Below are 25346 nucleotides of genomic sequence, written 5' to 3'. Positions count from 1 at the left end.
AGGCCAATGGCATCCTTGGATGCTCATTCACCAGAAGGGTGTGCTGCCATTCAGTGGGATCTCGACCAACTTGAGAGTTAGGCAAAGAATCTCATGAGGATCAACAAGGGCAAGTGCAGAGTCCTGCATCTGGGGAGAAACAACCTCATGCACCAGTACAGGCTGGAGATTGACCTGATGGAGAGAGACCTGGGAGTCCTGGTTGATAATAAACTGAACATGAGCCAGCAATGTGTCCTCATGACCAAGAAAGCCAATGGCATCTTGGGATGCATCAAGAAGAGTGTATCCAGCAGGTCAAGGGAGGTTCTTCTCCCCCTCTACTCTGCCCTGGTGAGGCCTCATCTGGAGTCCTGTGTCCAGTTCTGGGCTCCCCAGCTCAAGAGGGACAGAGAAATTCTGGAGAGTCCAGCACAAGGCCACCAAGATGATCAAGGAACTGGAACATCTTTCATATGAGGAAAGGCTGCGGGAACTGGGGCTGTTTAGTCTGGAGAAGAGAAGACTGAGGGGAGATCTTATTAACATTTATAAATATCTAAAGAGTGGGTCTCAGGAGGTTGGGACATCCCTTTTTTCTATGGTAGTAGCGAGCAACAGGACAAGAGATAATGGGATGAAGCTGGAACACAAAAAGTTCCACTTAAATATAAGAAAAAACTATTTCACTGTGAGGGTGAGGGAGCCCTGGCACAGGCTGCCCAGAGGGGTTGTGGAGTCTCCTTCCTTGGAGGTCTTCAAGACCCGCCTGGACATGTTCCTATGTGACCTGATCTAGGTGAACCTGCTTCTGCAGGGGGGTTGGACTAGACGATCTCTAAAGGTCCCTTCCAACCCCTATCATTCTATGATTCTATGATTCTACTGCTGTCAGGGAACTAGTAGCCATTAGTTACTCTAGTGCTATGTAGACTTGCTATCTCAGAATAGTTCAAATCCCTATAGATTGACCTGAAACTCAGAATGAGAAGAACTAACTTCTTCAGGATTGATTTTAATTTTGGGTTAATATCTGATTTTGGTCTAAAGCAGTGCCAATTTTGCAGTATTATTTTTCCATAACTGCTGGACAGTACTGACTTAGGAGGAAAGATTGAAGGCAAAAGAATGACCGAGGGAGCTGGGACTCTTTAGCTTAGAGAAGAGGAGACTGAGGTTGTTCTCATTAATGTTTACAAATGTATAAAGAGCAGGTGTCAGGAGGATGGAGCCAGGCTATTCTCAGTGATGTCCAAAAATAACACAAGGGGCAATGGGTACAGGTTGGAGCATAAGAGGTTCTAAAGAAACACAAGGAAAAATTTCTTCACTGTGAGGGTGAAGGAGCACTGGAATAGGCTGGTTGTGGAGTCTTCTTTTCTGGAGACATTCAAAACCCACTTGGATGAGTTCCTGTGTGACCTACTCTAGGTGGTCCTGCTCTGGCAGAGGGGTTGGACTAGATGATCTTTCAAAGTCCCTTCCAACCCTTAAGATTCTGTGATTCTGTGATTCTGTGACTATTTTACCCTACTGTTCATCTGTATACTGCTGCAATATTATAAGCCTATGAGAGTTTAGAGCTAAACTAGGCTTTATACTTTGAAAGTCACCGGAGACCTACTAGACAAATGGTATTGAAGGAAAGTAAAAAATAACTGACGAGATCTGAATTTGTACTGAGTGGAATATTTATAAAATATCAGGGCAAGAGTATGAGCTTGTAAATAATCCTAATGCCCTATCCCTTTGGGGAAAACATTGACATCAAGTATTACTCGTTTCTTTATCGTTTCCTTACATTATATAATTTTTTTACTAGACTAGTATTGTCTTTCATTTAAATAAACCATATTTTCTTTTTATATTGACTTTATGAGACTTCTGTGAGCTTTGGTGTTGCTGATACAATGAGGATCTATGACTGTTTAAAATCATATCTTATAGATCATGTGCCAAAATTTTTCTGTCAACACAAGCTCAAGAAAGTTTATTTTGTCCTGCAAAAAATTAGGCATAGCTTGCAAAACAAGTCTGGTGAATTAAATAGGATCAATTCCAACCTTGCATTTGTATAGAACAAAGAAATGAACATGAGCAAAGACAGACCTCCAGGTACTCTTTTCTAAAACAAGACTCATTGAGAGAGTAACATAGAGATTATGGGCTAATTGCCACTGTAATTGAACAGTAGAATAGTGCGATGACAGTCCTAGATTTCTGCTCTTGAGTTGTTCCTTGTTAAATTTCTAAGACCATTCACGATCTTTTATTGAGGCTCATACTTTGCCTTTTCCATTTTTGTACTAGACAAAGATATTTGACTTTCCATGGTCATAGAATCATAGAATGGTAGGAGTTGGAATGGACCTTTAGAGAGCATCTAGTCCAATCCTGCTGCTAAAGCAAGTCCACTGTGATCAGGTCACAATATGTATCTGTGTGTGCTTATGTATAAATAAAATTTACTCTGAAGATTAAGACAAAAGATATTTAATCATCAGGTTCAGATCAGGTGGTGTGCAACATCAAACAAAGATATGCAGAGTATGTACTTTGGAAGGATTGCCTTGACAGTTCTCAATATTTTTTTTAATTTAATATGTTCATGCTTAGCATCTAATATGTTCATTTTTAAAGATAAAGAACATATAGGAAAAATTTCACTGAAAATTATGTGAGATTTAAGTCATTCTGAAAGCATGAATCTCAGACTCTGGTACTAGTTCTGTGCCTCCACATCTTGAGAGGGATATCCAGAAGAGGCTTTCTGTAATGAGCTTTCTTGACAAGATTAATCACATTAACTTTGTTTGGATCTAATATACACCCACAGATGCATGCATACAAAAAAAGAAAAAAAATCTAAAAAATATAGCAGCCATACACTTAATTAAGCAAAGTTGCCCTATGGTGCCTATGTCCTCCTTCTCTCTCACAAGCAGAGCTCCAAACTCAAGGTCCTGTGGGAGAATTGCAATTTATTTAAAGCTCAGTCTGGGGTAAAATCTCTCATCCTGATACGAGAAAAATACCAATGTCTTATTTACTAGTATGTAGGCTAAAATGGTTAGGGTTGCTCTCTAGTACTGTTAACACAGTGACCATTTTGCAGTGAAGTATCTATTTTCTATCTAAAAAAATGGAGGAATGACACTCTGGTAAAGACATTTGCTTTTTTATTCATCCAAAGTCATTTGATAAAAATACAACAGTTCAAGAGACGATGACAACAAACTGTGACTCATAACTACTTTCCTTGTTCCCTGTGTTTGTAGGAGAAGTTGGGAAGGTATTTTCTAGGATTACACCCCAGTAGTAAATCTCAGAGTCATCTGTCTTGCTTTACACACTTAAGTCTTGCTCTTTCCCCATGAGTCTGGACACTTTTTACATTCTATTTTAAAAGATGCACTTGCCTTACTTCAGTATTCCTAGTAGAAACAGAACTGTTTTTCACGTTCTTCTCAGTGGAGAGGTCTATGCCACTAGATATCAAATTGAGCGCTTTGAATAGTTAACCCTGTGACTCGTGTTACTGACTCTAGAGCTTCAGGGAGAGAGGTGGGACATGCACCTTCCCATCTTGCTTGCTCATATGGTTTCATATTTCTCCAATAGACACTGAGATCCTGTCTTTCCCTTCCTGCATCTGAAACTATTATGATAAAGAATAACTCCCTTTTCCAGTAGTGTTTTATTAAAAAAAACCAAAAAAAACCCCAAAACACAAATTTAGTGGTCAGATATCTGCTGTAGGTAGTTATCTACAGAAAGTAGTTTTTGCTCCAGGCATCTGTCTCCCAATGATGTCTGTCTCACAAAGATGCTTAAGCAGAGGCAAGGAAAACCATTGTGTATAATCTCATCTCCTCTCCAGCATTTAATTGTGCATGTCCCTGTAATTGTGAACTCAGGACAGGTATGCCCAGGTTCCCAGTGTTTCCTTGCTGGGACTCTCAAAATCTCTGTTGCTGATAAACTTGGATTTGGGCACGACAACTGATTGTTGTGGTTTCAACTAGTTAACATGGCTCTTTAAGAAAAAGGGTAGTTAGCATGCAAATCATGACTTTTGTGGCTTGAACTCTAAGTTATTCTCCATTCATCACTCAGAGACAGCTTTGGCAGAACTGGTTTGTTGACTTATGCACTAACTGGTGGATTTAAAAATTCTGAAATGTTGAAATCCTCTTTCGAGCCCACAGATTAATAATATGGCTGCTGTTAACTGGGAGTGCTGTTTCTGTGCCACAGTAAAGAGACCAGCTACTCAAATACTCACTCTGTCAATGTATTCCAGATCTCTGGGCACCTTTCCTCATTCTCATTCCTGCCTCTGACTTCCTTTGCTTATTTGCATTTTCCAGTACAGATTCCATGTGCTCAGTTCTGCTCTGGGGCAGGGACAACGTGCTACTACGTATACATTGAAAAATCCTGAGTGTCCCCATTTTACACCTGAAATATTGACAGGATTGAGCCAAAAAACAAGATATTTCAGAATTTTCTGAGTGAAGCTCAAACAAGGCAAATCTGATGTGGGTTTTTTTTTGGTGACATTGTTTTCGTTTGTTGTTTCAGGCTTTATTTAAAAGGTCACAGTGGAACAGCTGGAAAACAGAGTAGTCTGATCTTACATGGTGCTGAATTCAGTACTAAAGATGCAGACAATGACAACTGCATGTGTAAATGTGCTCTTATGTTGACTGGAGGTGAGTAAAACATCTAAAAATATGAGGTACATTGATGGGAATCTAATGTTTTACTAAAGCAACTGTGGAAGATGTTGCATTCATGGATGTGTAAGTACTGTGTGAAAATTCCCTCTATTATTATTATTATTATTATTGCTTTTTTTCTATGTGTATATTATGGTAACGCCAGTACCTCAAGAAACCTATAAACAAGGAAGGGATTACCCAGAGCTGCAGTCAGTATACTTCTGTGCTGAAGCTGTTGCAATGCCAAGGGACAAACCATAAATTAGTGGTAATAAAGTGCAGGTAATAAAGGCAAAATAAGAGAGAAGGAAAAAAAATAAAAAAGAAATGAAGAAGGGGAAAAGAATTTTGTGAAAAGTGGGAGAATCAGCCATAAAAAAAGAAAAGGCAGGTAAATAGATAAGGTAAAGTTTTAAAACAATGATAATATAGACTTGTAATATATTACATATTTCACAGGTTCATGATTCTGTTATTGAAATTTTTATAATGATTCAGCTTTCTGTCTTATATGAGCATAATATATATAAACACACATACATATCATAGTTAATGTCATACCTAATTCACTCACCTGTAAAAGACTATACCTACAACTCCTTGTTAAATTTTGGCATTTAGTTGTTCCGGAAGATTCAAAACAGAATCTTTAATGAGTTGAGTTGAACTGCAGAAGAAAAGAGAAGAGTTGAGATGGGGAAGAAAACAAAGAAGTGATGCTAAACAGTTTAAAACACCAAGTCAATCTGACTGCCAGCAAGTATAGTGTACGTGTATATATGTATAGTATACGTATAGTTTCCTCCAATGCAGTGGAGGAATATCTGAGATTAATTCCCCCCACACTGTACAAGAGTGATAACTTTTTCTGGCAAATGATGCTTATTATTTTTCCCTATATGAAAAGCTCATTTTTATCCTTAGGACACCACATTAATGCAAAAAGCTTAAATTGGGATTCTTCAGTTCATTAATTGTATGACCAAGACAGGCCCTTTTCTTCACATCTGATCTTCTGAGATTCTCTCTCAGAGATTTCTAACGTCCCACAAAAAAAGTTCTATAGTATATAAATTGTTCAGTATTTTGAATCAGACTGTTAAACTGATATTTGTGGTCGCTGGCGCTCTAACTGAATCCAGCTCAGGCCACATTCAGGCACATATGAATCTCTAAAGCTATCTGCTAACAGAAGATTGATTCCTGTCACTGGGAATCTGTATTAAATACACTATCTAGTTCTTCATTCTATTTTTCTGATTGGAAATAAGATAATACGCTAAATTAAACTGTCTTATTTCTAGGACAGACCAGAGTATAGTGAGAAGTTCCTAAATGTGATTTTTACTTGTGCTGAAGTTCAGGCTCATTCATGTATCCAAGCTGCCTGAAAATACCTCTGCTCCCAGACAACTAATTCTGGGAGCTGAAGGTTTTGTTTATTTTTGTGCCCTGACTTCTATGTCAGGTCAATGCCCTGCTAAGGTCAACTTGCTGTTGAACAATCATTCTGCAGGGTTTACATTTATTTTGCTGCAACAGTCCTGTAAATCAACAGGAAAAGTACATATTGGAATATTGTAGTAGCAAATGAAATGAATAAGGACGAAGGCAGAGAATTACCAAAGGCTGAGGAGGCCATAAATATAACAAATCACAGCAAAGTGAAAGAAGATGTAGATAGACTTTGAGATAGATTAGTCTAGTGTTTTGGACTAGACTCTAAGTACTAATTTTTCAGAGGCAGGCTGTACAGCACTAATTTGTAGTTCTTCAAAAGAAGAAGACTTTATCAAGGAGAGATTTTCTCAAACACTCTGCTATGCTTTGTTCCTTGAAATTACTTTCTCATTCCTTGAGAAATATCAGAAATTGGATTAAATACCAAAACATCTGTTTAGTGAGCAGATTTCAGTTCTGTACCACAGACAAAGACTAATTAAGAAAAGTAGCAATGATAACAGATTTTGGAAAACCTCTATTTTTTTCCAAAAGATGTCAGATTCTCTGTTAGTTTTGGCAACATCACAGAGAACTCTTTAATGATGAATGATACGGAGTCTACAGGCAGGTTTCTAGCTATCTTAACAGTCTGGGTGAACCTGTTATCTCTATGAGGTGAACTGAATATATTTATGTCAGGAATAAAGGCTGAGATAAGGTGAAGCTCAAGACTTTGATAGTCAAGGCTGAAAATAAAAATGTAAGGAAAACACACATTTCTCTCTATGATCTACTAGTTGTCAGTTTTATTTGTTCTGTATCAAAACTATTATTCTTTGCCCTTTTTTCTCTCCTCCCTCTTACCCAGAATAAAAAAATTAAATATTGGCAGAATAATACAGTAGCATCAACAAAGTTTTTTGTATGTGTCTCATGTAATTTAAGAACCATGCTATGCTACTTGACTGTTATCTTAATGTTGATTTTAGGGAACGGCTTCAAAAGTAGATGCATGAGCTGCATTCTTAGCCCCTATGAAATTTACAGTGTAGTTAAACATTTTAGTTGTTTTTCTGTGTCTTGGAAAATTTAAACAAAGTATGCTTGGACTACTTTAAATGCAAATAAAGCATAAATATTAAAATAATTCATTTAAACTTAATATTTGTCAAAATAGTGAAAAAAGACTAATAAAAAAAGCTGTTAAGAACTGGTACAATATCTCAAACCAATAAACTGAACAAAAAGTTTTATTCCCATGTAATTTCAAGTAGTACCCTTAAGACTAATCTCATGAGGTACATACACAGATTTTTACAAGAAACAGCACTTAAGGAGAAGCAAATTGTCACAAGAATGAAGCACTGAACAGATGTCCAAAGCACTTCAGACAGATTTCTAATAGGAGAGCATCCAGTGTCTCTGGATCAGATTTATGGGCACAAGGCTGATTTAGAGCATCCACCATATCAACTGAGCTTCAAGAATTGTTAGTACATTTGCTTTCAGTTCCTGGAAAGTGGTTTATGACTGCTTGGTCCATAGTGAAAGAGTCTTTGGGTGATTTGCTTTGTCTTACATTGGCTGCAGTCTGAGATGTTCACGCTGGCATCTGCCTTGCTTCATATGTTAAGTGAGAATACTGTTAAATTTCTGATCCCGAAATAGTTTGGCAACATGATGGGAAGACTTTCTAGATGTCTTTCTAGTATTGAAACAGCACAGAATTATTGAAATAAATTTATTTTACCTGTAACAGAGGTCCATTCAGCTGCATTCTGCTGTCTCTGACAGCAGGCAGTAGCAGATGTCTCTGTATAGGCATAAGAACAATGCAAATAAATACTTCATCTGAGTATTTGCCCAATATCTTTTGCATCTCAGGGACATCTTGAGTCAGAGGCAGTTCCCATGTATTTAGTAATCCTCAATGGATTTGTCATCTATCAAGTGAGAGACTACTCAATGACAATTGCAAACAGTGGTGTTCATATTGCCTGTTATTCCACTGTTCCTTTTTCCAAGTGGTGAATTTTATGAGTCTCTGACAAGAGTGCTATGCGCTACATAGGATTCTTGTCATGAATTGGAGGGAAATTCTTGGCTGAATATAGACATCTACCCATACTTTATCCAATTAGAAAAAAACCCAGAGTTTCTCTTCTTTTGTTTGAAACAAAAACTTTGAAAGTAATGACCTCAGCACATTTAAAATTATCCAACTTGAAACCTTGGTTATAAATCTACTTACACAGGAAAGCATAAGTTTTTAGCTTTTGTACGTTTTGTTGATTTCATAAGTAGGTTACTTATAAAACATCAGTCATGAAGTATCATATATAATACCTTAATTTTGATAGAAAAATACAAACACCATGCAGATATGAAGTGATTATAATATTATTTAAATTATGTTAGAAATATTGAAAATACTTCATTAGACATGTGACTACTCAGAGCATTTAACAAAATTATAACTATTTTGCTCTGTTTATCAGGATCAAGTATGCCCAATAGTAATAAAATATTAGATAAACACCAAGACATCACTAACTTAAAAACTATACTCTTGATATATTTAGATCAGAACATGGTCACCATCTGTAATTTTCTTGTTATTTTTAATCCATAAAGTGGTTCTTATAAAAAAGACTGTGTTATTGAGTTGATTTGAAAAACTAATGCCTTTTCATCTTATATTATAACAACTAAATTCAGAATGTCGAATACCAATTGTTAAGCAACAGTCTGGCTAATCCAATGCTGTAATGCATAGACCTGGAAGTAACTTCCAGAAATCATTTAGTCCCTTTATAAGACAGATTCTTCTCTTACTTTTTTTTTCCTGTCTTTCTGTTCATCTTCAATATCTACAGCACGATGTTACTTTGCTAGTTTGGCTACATTTAATATAAGAACAATTGTTGACAAAACTAATTCTATGGTGACTGAAGTGTGTTCCATCTTGCCCTGTCCTCCATCACTGGAAGGAATAGACTTTTTCTTTGCATTCTTTGAAAAGCTGCTGTTTTTCAGCAGCTTTTTAATGAATTTGAGATTATTGGCAGTCTGCCTTTTGAATTCTGGACCAAACAACTCTAAATCTTTCCTCTTACATTCACTCTTTTGGACTTTGTAGAGTCAATCCAAGTATAGTTTGATTCGTCATCCAAAACTACATACAGTCTTCCAGCTGAAAAGTTATCAATGTAAAGTCAAACAGATCCTAAGTATTACCATCTAACTTCTTTTAAATGCAGAATATCAGAAACATTGAAAACTTTAATAAAATAAATTCTTATGTCTTTTGAACAATGAAAGCTATTTCAATATTTTTGCATTAGAAATTGTTCTTATTGGATTTCCTGCCAAACACACTAAGTTTTATGGACAAACCCAAAGGACTAGAAATAAATATTTGCATTTCATAGGATCCATTTATCCTATAAAACCATACGAATGTACCATTCAAACATACTTCAGATATTATTGAATGGTTTCTATTGATCTTACTGCATTTGGAGGATTTCAGTGTATTCATGAGAGAGATCGGAGACAGATGTGTGAAGAAAAGGTCTGCCACTAAATGTGCAGGGTTTAGACATTTATTCTTTTAGTATGTAAAAGGAAACTAAGTACCTCTCATCAAACCTGAGTGATCGTTAGCAAGTTCCCAATGCACACTAGATTTATAGTGCATTCAGGACTTGATGAACACTAGGTTACTAACAAAGAATTTTACATACATATATACTCAATTACAGTTTATACAAGAGGCTGAAAAAGGAAAGCTGTTAGCTTTGGCATACAAAAGCCTTTTTATTTTGCCTTTGAAGAAGAAGATTGTATCATATAAAATCTATACTTTTGACTTTAGAAAACCACAATGAAGGATGATCCTGTTTTTTTTTCCTTGTAATATCATTACTAATTTCTGCAATGCTTCTTTCTAAGTGTATTTTTGCAAGAATTTGTAGAAATACTCTTAATATAATTATCTCGATATATTACTATGATCTTAATATACTTATTAATTTAATCTAAATTATCTTAATATATTTGGCCATAGTACAGGCAGCATTGCAAAGCATTGACATGAAATTCAACAGTGGTAATAGCAACACTAATTAGGAGTCCACAAAGCATGAGCACACTTTAACTGCTCCAGAAGACCTGCTGTCTACATTGAAGAGTCATGTTTATTTGTATAGTTTAGCTTTCAAACAACTTATCAAATAATAAAAAAACTTAACAAAATAATTTTTTGTTTGGACAATAGACTTTATAACCTAAGAATTTTTCACACAGAGGTGACAGTGCTACTTGTATTATGCTAATTATTAGACATGGGATAACCTTGAAAGACTGAACTACCATTATTTCAAATAACTGGTGACTTTGTGATCACAACTTGAAGAAACTACCCTAGTTTCTGAATAAAAACTCTCTTAACATTCTGATCAAAGCTTCCACTTTATCACTTCACCAGTTACTTTAAAGTCTTGCTTCTCGTATTCATTCTCATTCTTATGCCCACCCTTAATGATTCTTATGCACGATTCAAATATCCCATGCCAAAAGTTATCTCTAAGGTTAAAATCTTGCTGGTATTCAAAGTAGACCTGATACTTCTTTGGGAAAGCCATTACCCTGTAGTTAAAAACAAACAAGATTCTTCATGGGAGGAAATTCCTCTGAACTCAAGGGAATAAGCCAACATCTAGCTACTGGGAGTCTTTCCTTCACAGAATCACATTTAGGTTAGAAAAGACCTTTAAGATCATTAAGTCCAACTGTTAAGCCAGCACTGCCACATTCACCAATAAATGATGTCTTTAGTGACACATCTAAACTTGAGACTGTTTCCCTTTTTCCTGTTATTGTAACTTAAGAGAAGAAAGTGACTTCCACCTTGCTGCAACCTCCTTTCAGGTAATGTAGAGTGATAAAGTCTCCTCTCAGCCTACTTTTCTCCAGGATAAAAAAACTTCAGTTCCCTCAGTTGCTCCTCACAAGACTTGTGCTCCACACCCTTCACCAGCTTTGTTACTCTTCTTTGGACACACTCCAGCATCTCAGTATCAGGTTAGTCAAGCAGGACTTTCATAAACCCATGGGTTTGGGTCAGATTGTCTCACAGCTTTAGAGATGCTTTATTTGCTGTTTTCTACAATGTCAAGTATCTCCTTCAGAAACCTCTTTTACATTCCCCTACTTCCTCATAGCTACCCAAAAAGTCACTGCTTACATTCCTCTTTCCCCCAATATACAAAACATCTGAAAGAAAACTCCACATTTGCATCCCTGCAAAGATGGAGACATGCAGCAGGAAGTGTTGTGATAATTTGAGTGAATGAAGAGCTTTTTGAGGACAGCAGGGGAGGATAGATAGAAATAACCATATGGAAAACAAACAAACAAACAAACAAAAACAAAAAACCCAACCCAAACAAGAAAAACCCACTTAAAAATGAGAGAAAGTAAATCCAACATTTTAATGTAGTGTTACCAAACATCTTTAAAAAATCATAAAGTCTTACTGATTAGAATACTAGAGTAGCAAAAAAAAAAGGTTCATTAAAACACTTTGTGAAATAAGTATTTATTTAGAAGAAATTTATGAGAAGAGATTTTAACAGGTCTTAAAAAAAGGTTAATAAAATTTTCCAGTTCTTTGACTCATCTCATTTTTAATATAGATTTTGTAGGGCATCAATGCAAACTTTCTCTCTGAAAAGTCTGTTTACACATCTATTCCCGTTCCTTTAAGATGAAATGGTAACTAGCACAGCTTGCTATATCTTCTTCCCAACACCAAAAACAGAACTCAGCTGTATCTATGTACCAGCTTTGAAAAATGAGGATTAGATTTTCTCTGTTTAACTTTCTCCAAAGTTTCTACAAGATTATACTCTGGTTATGGTAAACATCAGCTGTACGACTTTGTCTTTCTTTGGTTATTGCCCCCTTAGGTACAACAATGTAATCAAAGGGAGGTCAGTTGTATAAAAATAGAAGGTTGCCAGGATTTATCTGGCAAAAATTCTTCCCTGAAGACTTCATTATGAAGTGTTATTTCTGAAAAAAGACCTCTAAGTCTTATCCAAAACCTAAGATATCACTTTACCAAGACTAGAAATGTAAATTACATGAACCGGAATACAAAGGAAAGAGTAAGTACTTGATTTGAAGGCAAATCACAGACAATATCATACTAGTAGTGGTAAGGTATAGTTTAAAATACCTTTGTAAAATGCATTCATTATAGGTATCTAGAAGGTTAATACTGAATATGACAAAATTGGAGGTTTCACTAGGGCAGTGAGTGCTGTCAAACAGAGCTTCTCATGGTTTGATGCCATTTCCAGAAGTCAGAAGGGGAAACAATGCTGAAAATTTTACATTCTTCATTTCAGTCCATGATGACACCTGCAGTAGCCACTTGCTAGAGGATCAGTTTGCCACTGCTAATGATGCTTGAGAAAGGTTTTCATGGGTCCTGGGAAGATTACAGTGATGTGACACCCAGATTGAAATAATTTTGTCAAATAAAGTGGCATCTAACTACCAAAAGCAAAAGCCACCACCTGATCTTGATGATCCTATTTGCCTTCATACATGAAGGCAAACTTTCAGTAAAACCATGTTACATGGAAAGACACATAAAACCTGTGTAAAGGATTCACAAAGCCCATAGTTTTTGCTATGAAAAAAAAAAATCTATCAGGAACCCTTCTGACAAACAGAGCTCCTAGTTACTGAGGTTAACATTTTTTTGACATTGGGAATATTAGCTCTTTGTAGTCTGGGGATTCATTCTGCCTTTCTCAGTCTGAACAAAGCATCCTTCTGTTACATTACATAGATACCGTATAAAGTGTTGGAGAGAAATTTCTAATCCCAGCAAAAACTCCCACTGTATTCAGTGGAGTCAGTATGTGACCTAGTTTATCTTTGTCAGTTCTTATTCTGTAATGCTGGTGCTACCAAGTTTCATGTTATTTGAAGTTTTCCTTAAAACTCTGACTCTCATGGCAATCTAAAACTCATCTTAACGAGAAAAGATCTTGGGAGTTTACACAAGAGATTTGACTCATTTTGACTAAGCAACAATTAAAATATATCTGAAGATTCACCACTGACTCCATTTTCTCCATTGATTGAAGACATATGCATGTACTTTCACTACAGAAGTCTAAAGGAGAGATGACATTCTTTGTGCATACAGTTTGCAATCAAACTTATGTTTTCTGCAAATGATAGCAAAATCTCTGTCATTGTGAGTAATGGTCGAGTACTTGATAAATATTTCTGGTTTATTTTCTCTGTCATCTGTGTGTCATTTTTCTAAATCTTTGTCATTGTACAACATGTCCTACAATGAAGTTACCAGAGCAGTGAACTAGAATCACAAGCATTTGGGCAAGACTTTTCTTGCCCTGTCTTCCCAGTCCAATGAAATATATGCAATTGCACACAGTTCAAAGGGTTAAGGAGTAGGAGGCTGCATCTTGCTGGAAAAGAGGAGGCAGGGTTGGGCAGCAGAAAAGACAGTTATCAACTTTTTAAGCCTAACTTTGATATCAATCAGTAAAGTTTTTAATATCTTTTTGCAATCAACGATAGCCTGGTAATTAATAATTCTGTTACCTGTAGACTAGTACAGAAGAACCAGCAATGTGCACTCATGGCCAAGAAGGCCAATGGCATCCTGGGATGCATCAAGAAGAGTGTGTCCAGTAGGTTGAGGGAGGTTCTGCTCCCCTTCTGCTCTGCCCTGGTGAGGACTCATCTGGAATACTGTGTCCAGCTCTGGGCTCCTCAGCTCAAGAGAGACAGGGAACTTCTAGAGAGAGTTCAGTGCAGGGTCACCAAGATGATCAGGGAACTCAAGCATCTTTCTTATGAGAAAAGGCTGTGGGAACTGGGGCTGTTCAGCCTGGAGAAGAGGAGACTGAATGGGGACATCATAAATACTTATAAGTATTTGAAAGGTGTACGTCAAGAGGATGGGACATCATCTTTTTTTCTAGTGCTCAGTGAAGCTGGAACACAAAAAGTTCCCCCCTAAACTTAAGGAAAAACAATTTTACTGTGAGGGTGATGGAGCACTGGCACAGACTGCCCAGGGAGGGTGTGGAGTCTCCTTCTCTGGAGATTTTCAAAACCTGCCTGGACACATTCCTATACAACCTGATCTAGGTAGAGCTGCTTGAGCAGGAGGGAGTTGGATTAGATGATCTCTAAAAGTCACTTCCAACCCCTACCGTACTGTGATTTTATGATTCTATGGTAAAGTGCCTACAAACACCTTTCTGAAAAAAAAAAAAAAAAATGTCCTGGACATTTGTCATTTTCCTCAGGAACTTACTCAGAGTCTTTGAAGAGAAATTAACAAATCTCAAATGGATCTGAGAGAGGACACTCTTACACTGCTGACCCAAATGCATTTGGGTCATTTCAAGATCAAGTTTAGAAGATTCAGATTTACTATAGGTTTTCATTTTCAAAATAATAAGATTAAAGATTTAATGTTACTGTTCTGGCCCAAACTGTACATGCAATGAATACAACTTGATTAAAGTTGGCCATGGTCTGACCTAAATTCAAGCACATTCAGATAATCACCAAAATCCTCTATCCATGCACACAGGTGTTACGTCAGCATTATGTTCACAATGTTACAATTGTGCTCACTTAGTTCTTCCATTCACTCACTGAGTCTTGTTTTTAATTTTACCATATATCTCAACAAAAGAGTCTACCTGTTTCCTTGTACACCATTGTGATTATTGGTTATATATTATTGTAATATTGTCAGTACTATACCAGGACAGCACCACTGTACTCATAACCCACGTTATAACCTAACCTGAGAGCAAAAGCAAACTGTCTGAGCAGCTGAATAATCACAGTTAAGTCAACAGAAAAAGGACTGGTAAATAAAATTAAATTATGCTTATACTCAACCAAATAAGTAAAATTATGAAAAATACTTGTGAACGGTAACACTGTCAGAATATGCAAAGCAGTTTATTTGTCTTTATCATTCTTGCTCTTGCTTCACATACAATCTATGAAACCAGAATGTATTAGGACTTAAATATTTTTCCAACTCTGTAAACACAAGAGTGGATTCTCCAGTGCCACTACGTATAGAATGGCACAAAATTGCAAAAAACCTAAAATCTGAAAACAGCCCCATCACCACCACACCAGGAGTATCTATGAAGTAGGAATATCACCAGGAGTATCTGTGAATACCAGAATTTACTAATCAGCTATACCTATAAAATGAAATAAAAAATGTTTGCAGTGCACTTGCAGTTTAAATTTTTTGTCTTAATGGTTTCAGGGTGGTGGTTTGATGCCTGTGGCCCCTCGAATCTCAATGGGATGTTCTACACAGCTGGGCAAAACCATGGAAAGCTCAATGGCATCAAGTGGCATTACTTCAAAGGCCCCAGCTACTCCTTGCGCTCCACCACCATGATGATTCGGCCCTTGGACTTTTAAAGGCATACCACAGTGAACCACAGAACAAACCAGGATGACCTTGCCCTTAGCAGTACCACTATCACAATCTGAAGGTAGAAGGTGAAGGGCTTCTTGAGAAGAACATGTAGAGATGATGCAAAGTCATTTCATTATCACTACATAACATGCAAACACTCCCCAAATGTCATCCCATGTTTAGATGATCCCGGGAGGTTTGGCTTAGAAGAAGGTGGCTGCAATGAATTTCCAGAGAACAGCAACTGGATCTGGTTATTCTGCCCAAACCTGTTGCTAATCAGTGGATGTGGGTTTTTTTAATATTTTCTTTTTCTAATACAAGATACAAAAACATATCAGATTATTTATCACATCAGAATTTGAAGAACTGAATTGTGTCAACAGTCTGTTGATGCAACATTATACCTATGAAAAAGGATTACAGAGACACCTTTATTAAAACTCAAAGTGCTAAAGGTGACCGCTCTAAATATTGTTTTTCTTAAATGAACTGCATTTGAATGGTGGATGGATTTATGTTAATGTTTGAGTCAAATAATTTGTGTGAATATTATTTTTCATTAACTACTTCAAGGACATGTTTCTCATAAATAAACTGTCAAGCATATGGAGAATGATATGGGTAATATCAAAAATTCTTCAGTTGCTCTGTAGAGGTAAATCAGATAATTGACATAGTCCCTGAGATAGGATTTATAGTGTGATAACAAAAGTATCTGTGTTTTGAGGTTTTTCCCTTCTTTCATAAAAGGCAGTCTGAATGTCATGTAGGAAAATTAATGGAAGGTTTAAAGAATGTGAAATTTTATCCTAAAGAAAATACAGGATTTTGCATGGAATATTTACATCAAAAGTACACAGGAAGGCAAACTGTTAGAGTGTATAAAGATTACATAAATGCATAGCTTAAGGCAATGGATTAATTTTACAGTATCCTTGCATGTTCACAATTTATCATTAAATATTTTACTTTTTTATTACATTTTTGTGAATACCAGAAGCATGCCAGTTCTACAGAGTGCTTAGACAACAACTATAAAAAATAATCATCAGAATTGTATAGAAAATAAAGAATTGTGAACTTGTAAATAGCTTGTTTATATTTTCTGTAATGGCCATTTAATTTGTACAGGCAACCCTGACCCTACTCAAAGGATACAAAATCTCAAAAGGATATAAATATTAAAAGAATTTTAGAAGACTGCTTGCAGGTTGCTAATGGGTAATTTTGTTATATAAAAATGTTGCAGAAGTGTGGGGTAGGGTGGACGATTCAACTGTTGGACAAGAAAAAGTTGCTTTAACAACAATTAAAAAAGTAGTTGTGTGGCCCATGAAGGTACAGAGACAAGTCTTTCCATTTGCAGCCCCTCACAATTTAGTCATATGAATAAAGTCCATTTCAGAAAGTAGCATGCAGTCATCGTCTTTCTGCTGTATCTAAAATGAAAATATTTACCCTGCTCCATTGAAATCCAAAGTAACATTCTCATTGATGAAGCTGGGACCAACACGACATGAAAAGTCTGCATATGGGAAGTTTTTTATTGTCTTTTGCTTTGTTTCACTCATTAAGCTGTTCCTGAGATCAGGCACAACAAAGATTTGAGTATTTTTTAAAGAATTATGAGACTAAAGTAGCTACTTGCTTTTTTTTATCTTTAGCAGTTAATTTTGATGGAGGAGAAAAAACTTCTTGCATTTCTTGAACCTCCCTTCTTAAAGATCACAAGGTCCCACAGGGTCCTCTGTTTTTGTTATAATTGGATATTTGGTTGGTTTTAAGTGGGGAGATCTTTGGTTTTGTGTATTTGTATATATTTATATATATATTTGAATTACTCTTGCCTAAGGATTAATTTGCTGAATAAGTTACCAAACTACTACTTACTCAGCAGTTTCTTCACAGAGCTGGTTTGTCTCAGTTTCCAGCAGTTTTTTGAAACAATCATTTATATGCAAGATATGTGGTCTACTTTTCTTCACATTCTCAAAATGTCTCTATTGCAGGTCTCTATGTTAGGAATGGTGTTTTTGCAGATCTTATCACAAAAGGCAAAGCACATTTAAAATGAAAAGCATGATATTTACTGTTTATTTATCTGGGTTTGAAAAATTGTGGATATGTTTTCCTGTCCTTTATAATAAAACATTTTTTTTAAATTGAGGAGTCTGTGATCCCTTCCTTCACTGAAAGGATTGTTAAACGTTGGAAGACTCTACCACAGGAGGTGGTTGAGTCTGTGAACCCTTCCTTCACTGAGAGAGTTATTAAGCATTGGAATGGACTGCCCAGGGAAGTGATGGAGTCACCATCCCTGAAGATATTTAGAAGATGGTAGATGATGCACAGAGGGACATAGTTTAATGGTGGGCTTGGCAGTGTTAGATTAGCGGTTGGACTTGATGGTCATAAGGGTCTTTTCCAATCAAAGTGTTTCTATGTTTCTATGATTTGATTTGCTTTAAGTGTATCTTTATGTGATAAGCTGATAACTTTTTACAAACTACCTTCTTTCTCTGTATTTAGACAAGGACTAGAAAGGGTGTATAATTAGAGCTTGTCCAGATATTAGTATTTCTAACCTTTCAAATCCATATTTCAGAGGGGTTTATTCAATTGTTTAATTTAAAATCACAGGGCTACATTTTTTCTTTTAAGTCCAAATCATACAACTCTCTATCAATCTTTGAACAAAATGGGTCTTGAATTTCAGAGGCAAAGATACAAATTGAATTATGATGATTGTTTCTCTTGCCTTATGACATTTTTACCCTTCACAGGTAAATTTCTTCCTGTTTTATAAAACAGGAAAGCACAAAAATTTCACAGATCAGTAGATGTGTTTTCCATAGCATATAGATGCTTAATCTAAAATATCTTCTAAAGGTGGACTGGAGATGTAATTTAACTGCACACTTTCCAAATACCCTAGTATCCAGTGCTGGACAATTAAGAAGAGAAGTCATCTACATTTATAATCATCTGTACAACAGATTCCCAAGACACAGCTTCATGAAGAAACCTTCCAGCTACAATAGTAACTTTCTTTTCTACAGACCTGCGGCTCAAACCACAAGTCTGACCGTGTCTCAAACAGCCTCATTTGGAATTGGCACAACACTCATTTTTGCTCTGGGAAGAACAACTGAAGCTGGAATCACAAAAAAAGAAGAGCTTAACTCTCTAGGTAGGATCAAGATTAAATTACAAAGAGACTGCTGCAGTTGTACCAGAAGACATTCCTACCGACCAGATTTTATATGAGCTGGACAACTTGAGGAGAGAGTTGGTAACCCCTAAGTATAGCTGATGGTGCTGCCTGACTCTGACCTGTGGTCCCCCGCACTTACATACACACTCACATCCCATATGTCTGAAGCAAACTTGCCACAACCAATCAAAATGTTCTATTAAAAATTTTATCTAGAGAAAACATAATCTCAGAATCACAAAATCACAGAATCAGAGAATGGTAGGGATTGGAAGGGACTTCTAAGTATCATCTACCCCCCTGCTCAAGCAGGTTCACCTAGATCAGGTTGCAGAGGAATGTGTCCAGGCAGGTTTTGAAAACCTCTGGAAAAGGAGACTCCACACTCTCCCTGGGCAGCCTGTGCCAGGGCTCCATCACCCTAACAGTAAAGAAGTTTTTCCTTAAGTGGAACTTTTTGTGTTCCGACTTTTGTCCATTACTCCTTATCCTGTCACTGGACACTACAGAAAAAGTGTTGTCACACACATCTGTCACACTGTGTAGGAATATCCTTCTCTTCCAGGAGTGTCTGAACCCTCTTTTCGTGGCTTTTCCTCAAATGAGCTGGAATCTATGTGTCTTTTTTATTTTTGTATGTTTTGAGGGGTTTGTTTCTCTTTGTGTTTTTAAAATTTTTCTACAGGAGGTAACTCCATATGAATCTCTGAGAAGACATGCTATTCATGGTTGTGTCAAGAGAGGTCTGCAGAAAGTCCTTTAAAACCAGAAAACATCCTTCAGAAAATGCTGTATTCTGTTGTGTGAATTTTAAGAGTCAATAATGACATCAATGCCCATGCCTTGTGAAATTAGAGTCTTATCCTTCTGCTAGCGAAAATTTCTGTTGGGTGCAGACTTTATTCTCCATAGAAATGATCTGTGCAGTTTACTGAACTAGTATGTTTAATTAATGAAAACTAAAGAATGGATATATAGTGTAAATAGGACTCCCAAAACACCATTGGTATATAAAAGTACAGAAAGGCCTAGACACCAGTCCTGTATTTTGGTAAAGAGAATTTTGAACAAAGTATTACTACTCTTTCTCTCCTTATACTTCTTATTCTAACAGTGCACAGTGTCTCCTTCTAAACTACTTACAATGCTGGCATTCTGCTACCTGGAAATAGTCGCAGGAAGGCAAGAACCACATTTAACAAAAGACCAAAGATCTGCAGAGCTTGTGTTCACTGTCAGTGCCTGCCAAACCACAGGGAAGGAACCTTTCTTGACAGTCATTTGCTCTGCAGGGCCACAGAGGAAAAAATAGGTACATATGCACACAGAGGAGCTTCTTCCTACTTCAACAGGAAACGGATGTTTTGCCAGTTGAACCTAAGAGCCCTAATGGGACTCCAGAAGAATAAATCGTAATCTGCTTTAGCCTAGTAAGAAAAGGAGAGTAAAAAATATCTGAAACAAGGAAAAGGAAAAATAGAGAACCGTCATACACTGAAATGGGTAAGAAAGAGTTGAAGAACAGTGAAAATGGCTGTTATAATAGAGATAAAATGCAAAGGAATCATGTTAGAAAGCTAAAAGCAAGGCCAGAAAATAAAGAAAGTCAGTCTGACAAAAATAGTATTAAGAAATGGCAAACATGAAAGCACATGAAAAGAAGGAAAATGAAGAAGAATTAGGCAGAGGAAATGTTTTAATATATTTATTAATTTTCCAAAGTCTAAAAGAATTAGTGTCACCATTTTACTTTCTGTTTCTATTTTTTATTTGCAATTCAATGGAGATACATTGATATCTGGTAAAATCTAAAGCAATGCTTAAAAAGCAGCCCTTCTTAGATAAATTTTTGGTAACATGCTGCCTGAGAAACAGCTCATGCTTTCAAAATGAGACAAGAAACCACCAATAGATAAATAAGCTTTGGATAATATTTACTCTTCCATTAAAAGATGTGGATTTCCATCCTTTTGCAGCCCTCTCATGCTTAAATTTAGAATCATTATCTGCTCTAAAGGAAACTACAAATCTCAGACCTGATCTCATTCCGCTGCATTATTGAACCACCGGTTTGTTTTCTTATGAGTAACGAAGCAGAACTCCTGAATATATGTTTTACTCTTCTTCTTTAAAAGCAAACCTTTTTTCTTTTTCTTTTTTTTTTTCCTTTATAAAAAATAAATATTTAAAAGCTTCTGGTTTGAAGTTCATTTGTCATCCACTAGAGATGACTATTTAATCTCTCTTTCATAGCTTCACTTAGTGTTGTTTGTTCTGTAACCACGCCCAGCAAAATTCTCCTCTTGGACTCATGCAACAGTTCTTGTCTTAAATCTTCTGCTCTGCCTTCATGTGGAGAGAGTAGCACACTGACAGGCACCAATACTGTCCTTTTTGAGGGTGTTTTGTCAGTCCCTACGGGAAACATAGAACTCTGCAGCAGCATCAGTGCAAGTCCTGGGTCTCACAAATCCTGACCCAGCCCTGCACACCGACCTGCAGCTGCCCAAACTTTTCTGACTGAAGGTTACATCAGGCCTATGTGTATCGTAGTCCAGACAATGGAGAAATCATCAAGCTTCCCCCCTACCCATTTCCCCCCTACCCATGGAGCAGCTCCCTGCCGCAAGAGTGGAGAGAAGTATGTCCTAGGAAGCACCACAATGTTAGTTTCTCACAAGACTGTGTCTCTGTACATCTCTGGGCTGTGCACACAGTAAAGCAGCCCTGTGGAGTGAAAGTCCTGGTTTGGGACTGGCTGCTCACAAGCCAAAGATGATACAAATAAGAGGTCAGTAAGAGGTCCAGCCTCATCAGCCAATGGCTTGTCCAGTATTTTTTCCTGTTTATTAGATTAAGAAACAAATGCTAGTTGTACCACAGGAGGAGACAGACAGTTCCCTAAGCATGTAGGTGGAAATGTGTCTAGTGTCACCCAGAGAGGATTTATACACTCCCTCACCCTTAGCAGGTTACAAAAGCTATGGCATTTGCTTAGAGTTTTCCAGGCTTTGGGAAAAGACAATCATAAATACATTGGACTTTGTGTTGGAAAAATAATTTTATAAGCAAGAGCAGTTTTGAGTATCCAACAATGTAAAATGAAGAGATGGAAGATTACCTCTGTGACTGTGACTATGGGGTTTATTAACAGGGATTTAGACAGAACCCAGCAACTCTGTCACTGCTTCTTTTCCGTTGTGTGACATGCAAATTCATATGACGTCAGAGTCTCCTGAATCTCCTTTCTGGCCACTGTAGTCCACAGCCCAAAGACTAGATCACAAAAAGACCTTAGTTTTATATAATATGAAGCTAATTAAATGATACTGCTGAAAGTCAGTGGATAATGCAGGAAATCGAAAAAGGTTTGTAAGGTGACTAACCTGTTTAACATTTTATACAAACAAGTACTCAGAGGAAAATTTTCAAGACAATTAAGTATAATACAAATATGTAAAATAGTGTAAATAGTCCCTGGATATGTGGAGAAGTCATCTATGACAAAGCAAGATGTCCTGACAGCTCATTCGAGACTGCAGAGGAGACCCCGTTTCTGAAGTTTCTGCTTCTGCTGCCACCTATGGTTCACAAAGAAGCGTTTCCAAAGATCAGCTCATCACGGAACATAAGATCTAAAAAAAAGGAAACTGAAAGCACTAATAAAAATGGTTAGGACATCCAGCACAGATTGTCAAAGCTAAGTCTATATTTAGGTATATGTTTTCAGTTTTAAAAGTACTGAACTCTCAATGATTTCAGTTCATCCCAAATGGATTACAAAATATTGGCTTTACAGCAGTATAGGCCTCCCCTATGGAAAATAATGATATTTACAAAGTAAACATTATTCCAAAAAACATAGATGGTGGAGAAAGGGGAATCACATAAAATCATTCTAAAAAGTCATGTTGCATTTACTACAATTTTACTAGACCAGAGATATGTGTATGGAGCACACATCAGGAAGCCTAAGAGAGAAGTAAAATAAGAAAGCTACACTTAAATATGGGAACTAAACTATATTAAAAAAAAAAAAAAAACAAACAACCCACAACACATTAAAATAGTCTTCAAGACAAATTCTCAGAAGTTGTAAATTCAGTTTGTTCTTCCAAGGTAATTTTAGCCAACACATGGACAATGTATTCTCCTGAAAATTTTTAATTACTCTCTCACACACTGGCTATATTTAATAGTCCAAGAATCATATTGGAATAGAGTTTTTGACTCATGAAGAATAATTCATCAGAAAATGAAAATCCCTATAATTTAATATTTCTAAATCTCCAACTAATCAGCTCATTGTAGTGCCTTTATTTACTCTGGAATCGTATTTAACAATACAAAAATACTATGTCTTTTCAAGAGTTCAAGGATTCCTTTTCTTCACTTAAGCCTACCTGAGTGATATTTGCCATAAGATGGTTCAAATTAATATCTTCAAGCAGCACAAACTGTTAATCCTGTTTCCATATAGAAGCTATCTCATTTCTCTGACCTTTCACTTTGCCGTGTTCAAATCAGAGTCACACTGAGGTTATGATTCACAGGTCATAAGGCCACAGATAACCTTAGATATTAGTAGGACTCCATGTCATTTTCTTACAGAAACCAGAAGTGAATCAATATTTAGAAAGCTGTAGAATCTGATTGTTGGTGCCCTTTTGTCCATTTTGAGATTCAAAAGCTGTGAACATAGCAGCTCTGAACAAATAAAACTGAATGCAGATGAAAAAAAACAGAAGCAATTTCATTCTCCATGGACCAGAAGCATGAGGGACCAATACTGTTTTGCTCACAGCTGCCCAAGAGGTGCTCCAGCTCAGTATTTAGGCTACACAGTGCCTGTGGTGCAGCAGAGAGGAGCTGGCACTGTTACATACGCAGTGAAGATTTGAATTTCAGCACCTCTCCTGTAAAAAAATGTAGGTAAACAGAGTACATACCATAAGGCAAAGCAGTGTTCTGAATTGAAGTTGAATGTCTGAAAGGCCACTTTTCATGGCAGCTGTGCCGTGGGAGTATAGTTTGATTCTTACATGCTTTGCACACAACCAGGAAGCTTGGGGACCAGTGGTAAAAATGAGACTGTCTTTCCTCCAGCTCTTTGACTTCTTCAGGTCAGATGAAACTCTCACCATGAAAGAGCTCAGGCACTACATTCCACACTAACTCAAACAGCCCTCCTCAGGATCACTAATCACAGAATCATCGAATCATAGAATTATGGAGGTTGGAAGGGAACTTTAGAGATCATCTAGTCCAATCCCCCTGCTGAAGCAGCTTCACCTAGACCAGGTTGCATAGGAACACGTCCAGACAGGTTTTGAAGACCTTCAAGGAAGGAATCTCCATACCCTCCCTGGGCAGCCTGTTCCACTGCTCTATCACCCTCACAGTAAAATAGTTTTTCCTGATGTTTAAATGGAACTTTTTGTGTTCCAGCTTCATCCTATTACCCCTTGCCCTGTTGCTAGCTACAACAGAAAAAAGGGATGCCCAACCTCATGGTATCCATCAATTATAAACATTAATGAGATCTCCTCTTAGTCTCCTCTTTTCTAGACTAAACAGCCCCAGGTCCTGCAGCTATTCCTCGTATGAAAGATGTTCCAGTCCCTGATCATCTTGGTGGTCCTGCACTGAGCTCTCTCCAGCACTTCCCTGTCCCTCTTGATCTGGAGAGCCCAGAACTGGACACAGGACTCCAGATGAGGCCTCACCAGGGCAGAGTAGAGGAGGAGGAGAACCTCTCTTGACCTGCTGGATGCACTCTTCTTGATGCATCCCAGGATGCCATTGGCTTTCTTGGCCTTGAGGGCACAATGCTGGCTCATATTTAGTTTATTACCAATCAGGACTCCCAGGTCTCTGCACAGCTGCTCTTCAGCAGTTCAACCCCAGCCTATACTGGTGCATGGGGTTGTTCCTTCCCAGATGCAGGACTCTGCACTTGTCCTTGTTGAACCTCATGAGGTTCCTCTCTGATCAACTCTCAAACTGGTTCTGATCCTGCTGAATGGCAGCACAGCCTTCTGGGGAATCAGCCAGTCCTCCCAGTTTGGTGTCATCAGGGAACTTGCTGAGGGTACACTCTGTCCCCTCATCCAGGTCATTGATGAAGATGTTGAACAAGACTGGCCCCAGAACTGATTTCTGTGGAACTCCACTGGCCACAGGCCTCCAACTCGACTCTGTGCCATTGATCAGCACCCTCTGGGCTCTGTCATTCAGCCAGCTCTCGATCCACCTCACTTTCTAACCACCCAAACCACACTGCCTGAGATTTCTGATAAGAATGTTATGGGAGACTGTCAAAAGCCTTGCTGAAATCAAGGTAGATGATATCTGCTGCTATCCGCTCATCTAGCCAGCCAGTTATGCCCTCATAGAAGGCTATCAGGTTGGTCAAACAGGATTTCCCTTTGGTGAATCTGTGTTGATTCCCCTTGATAACCATCTTTTC

General features: G+C 37.3%; 1 protein-coding gene across 1 annotated transcript in view; it reads left to right on the top strand.

Annotated features, from left to right (window-relative positions):
• The window catches only part of ANGPT1 (angiopoietin 1), a 161300-nt gene extending 143565 nt beyond the window's left edge, over nt 1–17735 (top strand). Inside the window, exons 8-9 of the mRNA XM_061994978.1 lie at nt 4564–4694; nt 15502–17735. Coding sequence (XP_061850962.1) covers nt 4564–4694; nt 15502–15662 — 292 coding nt within the window. The 3' untranslated portion in view covers nt 15663–17735. The remainder of the gene's footprint in view (nt 1–4563; nt 4695–15501) is intronic.
• The last annotated feature ends 7611 nt before the right edge of the window (nt 17736–25346 follow it).

This window comes from Colius striatus, chromosome 4 (genome assembly GCF_028858725.1).
Source record: "Colius striatus isolate bColStr4 chromosome 4, bColStr4.1.hap1, whole genome shotgun sequence".
NCBI classification, from domain to species: Eukaryota; Metazoa; Chordata; class Aves; order Coliiformes; family Coliidae; genus Colius; species Colius striatus.
The sequence above is the reverse complement of the archived record's forward strand: the minus strand, read 5'-3'. Positions and strand labels throughout refer to the sequence as shown.